Source organism: Bombus vancouverensis, chromosome 15, assembly GCF_051014615.1.
Source record: "Bombus vancouverensis nearcticus chromosome 15, iyBomVanc1_principal, whole genome shotgun sequence".
Taxonomy (NCBI): domain Eukaryota; kingdom Metazoa; phylum Arthropoda; class Insecta; order Hymenoptera; family Apidae; genus Bombus; species Bombus vancouverensis.
In genome coordinates this window covers 419,013-430,666 of record NC_134925.1, presented here as the reverse complement: position 1 = coordinate 430,666, position 11,654 = coordinate 419,013, and the positions used below count along the sequence as shown (strand labels likewise).

At 38.2% G+C, this 11,654-nt stretch overlaps 1 protein-coding gene across 1 annotated transcript; it reads left to right on the top strand.

The window, feature by feature from the left end:
- The first annotated feature begins 10,011 nt into the window (after window positions 1–10,011).
- On the top strand, window positions 10,012–11,426 carry LOC143303645 (omega-amidase NIT2-A-like). The gene is made up of 3 exons (XM_076624770.1): window positions 10,012–10,190; window positions 10,602–10,770; window positions 11,045–11,426. Exons 1-3 carry the CDS (start codon window positions 10,107–10,109, stop codon window positions 11,176–11,178), a joined length of 387 nt encoding a protein of 128 aa, XP_076480885.1. The 5' UTR covers window positions 10,012–10,106; the 3' UTR covers window positions 11,179–11,426.
- Window positions 11,427–11,654: the final 228 nt, after the last annotated feature.

The following is an 11,654-nucleotide window of genomic DNA, read 5'->3' as shown; positions in this document are numbered from 1 at the left end:
CGAAATCATCGCGATTTGCGACCAGTTTCGCTTGTTTCGACGCTGAAACGGTAGTGCATTACACTTGGCGTGTAAAATGGAGTGAAATGAGCGGTTAAACGTCTAAATAACTCCAACCGGGAAGGAAATGACGGCTAGATTTCGTCGAAATCAACGAAATCTTCGCGATTTTCGAGCTATTTTGCTTGTTTCGACGCTTAAACGGTAGTGCATTGCATTTGCAGTGTAAAATGGAGTTCAACGAGCACTTAAACGTTGAATTATCTCCAACGGAAAGGAAATGACAGTTAGTTTTCGTCAAAATCGACAAAATCTTCGCGATTTGCGAGCTATTTTGCTCGTTTCGACGCTTAAACGGTAGTACATTGCATTTGCAGTTTAAAATGGAGTTCAACGAGCGCTTAAACGTTGAATTATCTCCAACGGGAAGGAAATGACGGCTAGATTTCATCGAAATCGACGAAATCTTCGCGATTTGCGAGCTATTTTGCTTGTTTCGACGCTTAAACGGTAGTGCATTACATTTGCAGTGTACAATGGAGTTCAACGAGCGCTTAAACGTCGAAATATCTCCAACGGAAAGGAAATGACAGTTAGTTTTCGTCAAAATCGACGAAATCTTCGCGATTTGCGAGCTATTTTGCTTGTTTCGACGCTTAAACGGTAGTACATTGCATTTGCAGTGTAAAATGGAGTTCAACGAGCGCTTAAACGTTGAATTATCTCCAACGGGAAGGAAATGACGGCTAGATTTCGTCAAAATCGACGAAATCATCGCGATTTGCGACCAGTTTCGCTTGTTTCGACGCTGAAACGGTAGTGCATTACACTTGGCGTGTAAAATGGAGTGAAATGAGCGGTTAAACGTCTAAATAACTCCAACGGGAAGGAAATGACGGCTAGATTTCATCGAAATCGACGAAATCTTCGCGATTTTCGAGCTATTTTGCTTGTTTCGACGCTTAAACGGTAGTGCATTGCATTTGCAGTGTAAAATGGAGTTCAACGAGCACTTAAACGTTGAATTATCTCCAACGGAAAGGAAATGACAGTTAGTTTTCGTCAAAATCGACAAAATCTTCTCGATTTGCGAGCTATTTTGCTCGTTTCGACGCTTAAACGGTAGTACATTGCATTTGCAGTGTAAAATGGAGTTCAACGAGCGCTTAAACGTTGAATTATCTCCAACGGGAAGGAAATGACGGCTAGATTTCGTCAAAATCGACGAAATCATCGCGATTTGCGACCAGTTTCGCTTGTTTCGACGCTGAAACGGTAGTGCATTACACTTGGCGTGTAAAATGGAGTGAAATGAGCGGTTAAACGTCTAAGTAACTCCAACCGGGAAGGAAATGACGGCTAGATTTCATCGAAATCAACGAAATCTTCGCGATTTGTGAGCTATTTTGCTTGTTTCGACGCTTAAGCGGTAGTACATTGCATTTGCAGTGTACAATGGAGTTCAACGAGCGCTTAAACGTGGAATTATCTCCAACGGGAAGGAAATGACGGCTAGATTTCATCGAAATCGGCGAAATCTTCGCGATTTGTGAGCTATTTTGCTTGTTTCGACGCTTAAACGGTAGTACATTGCATTTGCAATGTAAAATGGAGTTCAACGAGCGCTTAAACGTTGAATTATCTCCAACGGGAAGGAAATGACGGCTAGATTTCATCGAAATCGGCGAAATCTTCGCGATTTGCGAGCTATTTTGCTTGTTTCGACGCTTAAACGATAGTGCGTTACATTTGCAGTGTACAATGGAGTTCAACCAGCGCTTAAACGTCGAAATATCTCCAACGGGAAGGAAATGACAGTTAGTTTTCGTCAAAATCGACGAAATTGTGACATCAATCACATCTCAACCTACATCAGTGATAATACATCGACCGCCGACTTTCGAACACTTTTGGACACATCACCACCTTATCATCATAGCATACACGAAGACTGTGACGCACCTTAGTCCACATCAGAGATAGGATATGGACCCCCGACCTTTGGACACTTTTGGATACATCACCACCTTATCATCATAACATACACCAAGGCTGTGATGCACCTCAGTCCACATCAGAGGTAGGATATGGACTCCCGACCTTCGGACACTTTCTACATCATAACCTACACCTAGCCCCTCAACATCCTAAAACCAAAACGAATATAAACCGAGACTTCACCCAGCTCGGGCATTTCTTGTTCCTCTTCTAGTTGCTGTACTCATACAACCCCTATTCTCCGGTTCGGTGTTATTTTGTAAGTGTTAACATTTATAATAAAGTTTTATAAAGGAAAATAAGTAGTTGGGTTACGACTCAGCCTTCTTACTACCACCCAATTACCAACTTTACGTGACAAAATCTTCGCGATTTGCAAGCTATTTTGCTTGATTCGATGCTTAAACGGTAGTGCATTGCGTTTGCAGTGTAAAATGGAGTTCAAAGAGCGCTTAAACGTCGAAATAACTCCAACGGGAAGGAAATGACGGCTAGATTTCATCGAAATCGACGAAATCTTCGCGATTTGTGAGCTATTTTGCTTGTTTCGACGCTTAAACGGTAGTACATTGCATTTGCAGTGTGAAATGGAGTTCAACGAGCACTTAAACGTTGAATTATCTCCAACGGCAAGGAAATGACGGCTAGATTTCGTCAAAATCGACGAAATCATCGCGATTTGCGACCAGTTTCGCTTGTTTCGACGCTGAAACGGTAGTGCATTACACTTGGCGTGTAAAATGGAGTGAAATGAGCGGTTAAACGTCTAAATAACTCCAACCGGGAAGGAAATGACGGCTAGATTTCATCGAAATCGACGGAATCTTCGCGATTTTCGAGCTATTTTGCTTGTTTCGACGCTTAAACGGTAGTGCATTGCATTTGCAGTGTAAAATGGAGTTCAACGAGCGCTTAAACGTCGAAATATCTCCAACGGGAAGGAAATGACGGCTAGATTTCATTCGAAATCGACGAAATCTTCGCGATTTGCGAGCTATTTTGCTTGTTTCGACGCTTAAACGGTAGTGCGTTACATTTCCAGTTGTCACGTCCCGCGCTCCGCACGCGCCGTAACAAGAACAAGAAAACCATTCTATACAAAACACGCGAATAAGGATTTGAATGCACAAACAGACACACGGCACTACGAAACGAAAGGAAGGATTAACAAAACGAGGGCGATTAACGGATCCAACCAATAAACAAAGTACATATACACACAATTCTAAATAAACCAGGAAATAAGAATAACTACAAAAGGGGAAAATAATTGAAACGCCAGGAATATATATATATATATATATATATATATATATATATATATATATATATATATCGAATACTCTATAAAATAAACTACTCAAAACAATAAATAACGCAATCGAAGAATTACAAAACATTAGCCATATTAAAATGACACACAACATAAATATATATGTCGGAGATGAAAGGAAAGCCGAAGCCCTTCCTTGGAAATTTTGGGAACATCCTCTAGTACCTTAGCCTAGATTTTATTATAGTTGTGATCGCTTAAGATTTGTAATAAGCGAGATTGGGTTCGAGGTGACAATCGGTCGCTGAACGTAGCCACGGTCACGGGATGGATGTTTTATCTAACGGAGGTCTGGAGTGGTTGTATGTGTTTTCCGAGAAATGTGGTTGTGGCGGCATGCGGCCTCGAGAGCGGGCCAAGCCACGTGTGATGTTGCCTCGGAGGTGCCGATGCAATGGGACATACATTGTATTAGTAATCAAAACTCCAGGCAGAAACTGCCTAGCAACGGCGTTTGGAACTTTCTCGATGCTTCCAACGAGTGTGCCTAGCAACGGCGTTTGGAACCTTCTCGATGCTTCCAAACGGGTATAGAAAACAAAATGCAATCGTACAGGGAGAAAAATCTCCACGAGGCTGGCATTCTTGCGATTGCCTTGGAGAGTGATACATCGAGCATTTTCGACGATCGCATTTGTGTCTAAGTTAGTTTCGCTTAGTAAGGAGTTATCCCGGTGACCGTGGATTCGTTTGAACTCAAATATTGCTAATAGTATTATTTAATTTAATTATTCGTAGATCGTATTATTCATTAGGCTTAGTGTTTGTTAAACTTATTATTAGTTGTACTTATTACTTGTTAAGCTTAGTGATAGACCTGTATATACGTGTAAATAAAGTCTCGGCTTTGTGAAACGATGGCTAGTCCACATGAAGGGTCGTCGCGCGCCCAAAATTCGAATCGTGATCCGACATATATATATATACGTATATTCACACGAACAATACTTTTGTCACTTTAAAGCAATATTAATAAATAAATGTTCTACTAGCGGTAGAATAAGGAAAAACGAGCGGCAGACGGAAAATTACTTCGATATTAAACAAAATTAAAGACACGTCACTATAACTTTGCTGATGACATTTATGAGCAGCCTTGTAAGATTTACACGCGTCACGGCGACAGGAATATTAAGGATTAATGGAAGTCAGGCGCGAGAAATAAATCATGAAAACACATTGTTAACACTTTTCTTTAATAAAATCTGTGCGCAACTACAAATGTAAAAAAAATATATATATATATAATCAATTAAAAAGGGGAAAATATAAAATTAAAATACATATATTTAACAACCATAAAATAGATATCACATTTAAAAAATATATAAATATATAAATATTTATATAAATATATAAATATTTATATAAATATATAAATATATATATATATAAAAAACAAAAGACATTTAGAAGAAAAAAAATAATAATAATAAGGAACCTCTGATGGAAATGCCTCCGCAAACATTGTTCGAACGTCGATCTCCGAAACCTAGGGAAACAACAAGAAAGGGAAAAACATCAAAATCGCAAAAACAATCATAAGCGTACCCCCAGCGGACCACCACCCCGTGGGGGATGGCATTATAAATAAGCAAAGCAACGTAGAGCAGGGCTCATTATTATTATTCCGGTGAACATTCTTATTACGTCCATTGCTCATTATTATTCCGGTGAACATTCTTAATACGTCCACTGCTCATTATTATTCTGGTGAACATTCTTATTACGTTCATTGCTCATTATTATTCCGGTGAACATTCTTATTACGTTCATTATTCTTCGTTCATTATTCTTTGCTCATTATTATTCTGGTGAACATTCTTATTACATTATTCTTCGTTCATTATTCTTTGCTCATTATTATTCTGGTAAACATTCTTATTACGCTCATTGTTCTTCGCTCATTATTATAGTGATCATTGTTATTACCGTTCATTATTCTTTGTTCATTATTATTGCGATCTTCGTTATTACGGTTCATAATTATTTTGTTCACTCTTTGAGTTCATTGTTACTACGTTCGTTATTGCGCTCATCTTTAGAAATTTTGTATAGTATTTTGCGCTTCGGTGTCTTTAGTTTTTCGGTCAAGAAAAGAGAGCCGCGACTAAGTAAAAAGAAAATTTTATCTTTGAACGCGCATTGTAATTGCGGTATTAATCCAGTTAGTAAATTGTTCTGTCTGTATCGAAATAGATAAATAAAGTAAAAGTTGATAGTAAACTATATTCGAGTTCAAGTAATAAACCCAGCAAAAACTTCGACGACCACTGGAGCCGCTGAGGTAATGGCGCCAGACAGCGCCTACTCCTCAAGGTAAGAAAAGTAATTTTGAGAATTTCCTTTTTCTCTGATAATTTCGTTGCCCTCGAGAATCGAATTAGAACTTCCTATCATCGGTCTCGTTTTATTTTCGTGAACAGTTTTGAAGATAGAATCATTGTTTAAACTTTAAACAAAGGAGTTGTCCGCTGTGTCGGCTCGTGCGAACGGCGTTTTCAGCTACTGAAACACCCACTGATCTTCGCATTCCTCCTCCCATTGTTGGCAAAATATTGCCCGCCTTTGGGCAAGGCTAGCGAAATCAGAGAATTAGGACTTAAATTGCAACCGGACAAATGAGAATTCGTAAAACCGGAATTAGAATACTTAGGCCATGTAGTTTCATCCGAAGGAGTCAAACCAAACCCCAAGAAATTAGACGCTGTAAAAAACTTTCGATTACCCCGCAATGCCACGGACGTGAAATCATTCTTAGGTTTAGCAGGTTATTACCGCAAATTTATTCGAAACTTTTCCGAAATCGCGAAAAGCCTTACAGACTTAACAAAAAAGGACACACCATTCCATTGGACTGACAAACACCAGATTAGCTTTGATACTTTAAAAGACAAACTCTGTAATTTCCCAATATTAGCTTATCCAGACTTATCAAAACCTTTACCTTAACTACCGACGCAAGTAACGAAGGACTAGGAGCAATACTGTCGCAAGACGGTCATCCTTGTTGTTACATTTCAAGAACACTGAATCCACCCGAACGAAACTATACCACGACAGAAAAGGAACTCTTAGCCATCGTATGGGCCGTGAAAAGATTAAGACAATATTTGTTAGGACGACGCTTCATTATTCGAACCGACCACCAAGCTCTTAAGTGGCTGCACAATTGCAAAGACCCTTCTAGCAGACTGATTCGTTGGAGACTTAGACTCGAAGAATATGACTATGAAATCGAATATACAAAGGGTAAAGATAACACAGCTGCAGACGCTTTATCTAGAGTTCACGCAGTAACTCGCGACGAAGTAGTTAACCTCGACCTAGTAATTGATCACACTAATTCATTCAACGCATGGAAAGACAACAACGAGAATCCGAAACTCTTAGAAATTAAACCAAATGACCAAACATTTTACCAGTTAACTCGAAACGACTTAGGAGAATACGACGAGACACTTTGGATCAGAAGACTTTACAAAATTCTTAAAGATACAACAAAAATCGGCATAGGAAATAACGATTTCACTGAATTAGAGAAAACACAGATTAAACTCATGCTAATATATTTTAACGACACGTACAAGAAAATTACTTATGCACCTAATCCCATCTTAAAACTAGACGAAAACGAAATAATACAAGCAATAAAGGAAAACCATAACGACACCGTAGGACATTTAGGGATACAGAAAACGTATCAACGGATCAAGGATAAATTCAAAATTTCCGGACTTTTAGAAAGAGTAGAAAACTTTGTGAAAACATGCGACACATGTCAAAAGGAGAAACTAACACGTATCAGACCCAAAGAATCCCCACAAATCTCAGACACGCCACTTAACCCTAACGACAAAATCGCTATGGACATCATAGGACCGATGACGAAAACCAAACGCGGGAATCAATACATACTTTCAATACACGATGAACTTACGAAATATCTGATACTAGTTCCCCTTAAAACGCAACGAACTGAATCCATAATTAACGCGCTCATTGAACACTATATTTACATGTTTTCGGCACCAAAAACGATCCTAACAGATCAGGGACAAAATTTTGTTAGTGATTTAATGACGAAATTTGAAGAAGCTTTTAAAATCAAACACATCAAAACAACTTCATTTCACCCACAAAGTAACGGATCCCTCGAAAGAACGCATGCCTCAGTTAAAGATTTAATTCGTACTGCATTACACGACAATGACAAAGAATGGGATGAAGTACTTAATTTCATTTGTTTAGGGTACAACACCGCGAAACATGAGGGAACAGGATTCTCTCCCTTTGAATTGACCTTTGGGCGAAAAGCTAACTTACCTTCCGCAATATCCAAATTTCCCACACTTACCTATGATGATATGTACTTACTTTGGCAAAAACAGTTGAATAAATATTGGGAAACAGCTCACAAAACACTTATTCAGAATAAGCAACGATACAAGGGAGACCAAGAAAGAAAGATTGTTAAAACTCAGACTGTGTTTAGGAAAGGAGACTTTGTTTTAATTCACAACGACCATAAAAGAGATAAGTTGGACATTGAATGGTTAGGACCCTACAGGATTAATGATGTGAAAACTCCTTATTACATTATTTCTATCGACAATGCTAAGAAAAAGATACATGGTAACCGATTGAAAGCGTACTTTTTTCAGGATAATGCTGACCCTAGCACTAGCAACAATACCCTTAATTAGTTGCCTTAAATTCACGGGATAGGAATTACGCTTTGTAAACAAACCCAACCAATTCACGATCGAAAACTACAACATGATTCCGCCTCTGAAATTATTAGCTTCTCGAACACTAACAAATATTGTAAAATTGCTATATTTAAGATTAACGAAATAACTTTTGTACCATCACATGCAGAAAATCAATTCATAGCGATCCCTGAAAAAAAAAGCGTAAACATATCCTTTGATCTACATTTAAATAATTCCATTCTACTACGATCTTAGAGGACCAAGATCAATCTAACCAGGGGGGTATGTCACGACCGGCATACTTCAAATTCGACGGACTGACGATAGAGATAAAGCACTCGGCGACAATGTATATCGCTGAAGTGCCTAATGAACCATCAACATCCCAACGGTCCTTCCACCGAAGGTTCTAGAAGAAAGAGCACGTGGCAACGATCGCGGACGCCTAGCAAATGCATGGACGGTGGGGATGTTGAGGGATGACAAAAAAAAATAATCGGATCCGATCGAAAGTAAAATCATAAGAGTCAGTCTTAGAAAGTCACGCCTAGAGTTCGGAAGTAGATTGTAAAGTGTATTGATGTTAGAAAAAAAATAAAGTTTTCTTTTTTTTATTTTTTACCTCAAATTCCTTTTTTATTTTGTTATTATTACGTGACAACACCATCGGCGCCTGGATGAACCTTGATAACTCGGCCCAGAGGCCAATGCATGGAGGGAACGTTGTCCTCTCTGAGGATGACGATTGTGCCCTTTTGGATGCTGTGTCCACCCTTGCTCCATTTATTGGGGTTGGTTAGCTCGTTCAAATACTCCTTATGCCAGCGGTTCCAAAAATGTTGTTTAAGCTGTTGGATATGCTGCCATTTGGAGAGTCGGTTCGATGGAATGTCCCTGAAATCTCGATCACGTAAGCACATTAATGAATCGCCAATGAGGAAATGTCCGGGAGTGAGGGCTAGGAGATCATTTGGATCGGTGGAGATAGAAGTTAGCGGGCGGGAATTGAGGACTGCTTCTATTTCTATGATAAGAGTATTACGGTGTTAAGCTCATATGTTCCTGTTTCTCCACTCGCGCTGCGCCATAATATCCTTTGATATTTCCGATCCTCTGGTCGTACGAGGAATTGCCGATACATTTTCTCGATGTCGCCAGTGAGTACGTACTGATGAGCGCGGAATCTGTGGCGGATCGGTATCAACAGGACGCCGACAGGTCGAGGCATCAACGCGGCGCAACACCTCCCGGGCGATCCGCGGGTACCAACCGCCAACACTAGAGGGCTACGACGACAACGAGTCTGTCTGTCTAACTCGCTAGCGGTCGAATATACGAGCGATTGATATAAATACCGCACCTAGCGAGACTCCCTCTACGTCTAAGGCAGGGACTACCGGGCATAGCCTTACTGACGAGTCCACCGGTAATCCCGGGACGAAACGCACAACTCTCTCTCCCTTTTCATCCGTCACAAATCTAATTAATATACAAAATAAATTGTGAATTGATTCGAGAATATAGGATTTCCCCATTTTCATGATTATCGTGATTTTTGTATAAATATATTTGTGAAGATACTAATAATTAGGTACTTATAAATTAGTATTATCAATTATTTTGCATTTATAATTCCGCCTCTAGTATAAGTGTTAATTGAAAACTAACTTTATGTTTCAAAAAGTACTAGCAAAGTCGTTGAGTAACAAGCCACTGATGCTAACACAAATAGCATTGTCGTAATTAAATATTTCTAAATATTCATTTTTCATTTTGAACCTGTAGAAACAATTTATTATATATACTATTAGCTAAGTAATTGCTTATTTAATTAAGTCGAAATATAAAACTTAGTTATTTTAATAATTTAGAAAATAAAAAACTGACAAACATTTCAATTTAATTTATGGTTGGAACAAAAGACAGTTATTTTTCATTAATTGAAATATCGCAATGCAGAGTACTTTCCAAAATACGCCGAGAGTATTCCTGATGGTGAAACGAGCGTTGCTTCATCGAACGCAGCTAAAGAAAACAACATCTATGTAGTTGGTGGTACGATGCCTGAAATAGAGGGCGATAAATTGTACAATACCTGTACTATTTGGGGTCCCGATGGAACTTTGATAGCAAGACACCGAAAGGTAAGTATTATATTCATTTATGGCTTTGAATTTGAAAATATTGGGGTGAAGAAAGTGACTCTATCTAGGAATAATTTAGGAATATACATATGTACATACGTATACTATAACCAATTCAATAATTTACGGTTTATAAAATACGTTATGATACGGGAAACGCCCATTTTTGTTGTAATGTATAATATAAATTTTTCACATACGAAAATACTTTAAATTTTTCACATACGAAAATACTTATTTTTTCTCCTTTTTAAACATTATTAAATGTTAAGATTTTTTAATAAAAGAAAGTGATAAAAACGCTGTCAGTTATTAAATAAAAAATAATTAAAGTTTAGGAGTTGGTAACTTTGATATTAAATTACAAAAGTTGCAGCAATAGAATTAGCGACTACATTTTTATGTTATTAGGTACATCTATTCGACATCGACATTCCTAATAAGATTACTTTTCGAGAGAGTGATTCACTCAGTCCTGGTAACTCCCTAACGACGTTCGATGTGAAGGGCTGCAAAAAAGGTATTGGCATTTGCTATGATATTAGATTCGAGGAAATGGCACGCATTTATCGGAACAAAGGTACAGTAACTTAATCGATCAATACTTAACTAGCAAAAAATTAAATATCTTTCTTAAATATATTCTATATAAAATTAATATAATCTGTAACTCTGTATAAAAAGAAGCTTAATTTAAAAAACCAGTATATTTGCTGAAAATGAAACAAATAAAAGAATTAAAAGCACAATAAGAGGACTGTCCTCGCATATTCAGAAATGATGGAATGTGAACCGTGCAACTACGAAGTTAATTGGTATTCGGTGGCTTCATATTTCCTGCTTCTCTGGGTTAGGTAGCCAAATGCTGATATATCCAGCGGCATTCAATATGACCACTGGACCACTGCACTGGTCATTACTTCAGCGTTTCAGAGCGAATGATAATCAATTATACGTTGCCTGCATATCACCGGCTCGTGTTCCTTAAGCAAGTTACATCGCATGGGGACATACACAGTTGACCCATCCCTGGGGAAAGATTCTTTACGATTTGGAAACTCAAGAGAATATGGCAGTCACCGGTATCAAAAAAAAAAAAAAACTGGCGAACCGTGTGTTACCACAACGAGACCCGCGATGCTATTTGTCGCTTTAAATTGTGCCGCAACTCGTTTTTGAGATCTTTGCCAGGGGCGCGTTAAAATATGCTGAAAATATATTTCTGGCTTTTCTGGAGTTTAACTGAAGTACGACAAATAACGTTGTAAAACATATGTACTTATGACTTACAGAGTAATTGAGTGTACAAAATATATAGTATACAAAATAGCCAGCGATTTAGGGCTTTAAAAGATCAAAAGAAAAGAAAAGAAAAGAAAAGGAGAAAGATAATATGTTGTGGCAGTCTAAGTCGATCTAAGAAAATAGATAAAGGGAGGGAGGGGCAAAGCTAGTTAATCTGGA

Excerpts from the sequence above, each read along its gene's own strand:
- LOC143303645 (XM_076624770.1), top strand. The coding sequence starts at position 10,107 with ATGCCTGAAATAGAGGGCGATAAATTGTACAATACCTGTACTATTTGG. Across the intron at positions 10,191-10,601 it reads TGATAGCAAGACACCGAAAG|GTACATCTATTCGACATCGA; the intron begins GTAAGTATTATA and ends TTATGTTATTAG. Across the intron at positions 10,771-11,044 it reads ACGCATTTATCGGAACAAAG|GTAGCCAAATGCTGATATAT; the intron begins GTACAGTAACTT and ends TCTCTGGGTTAG.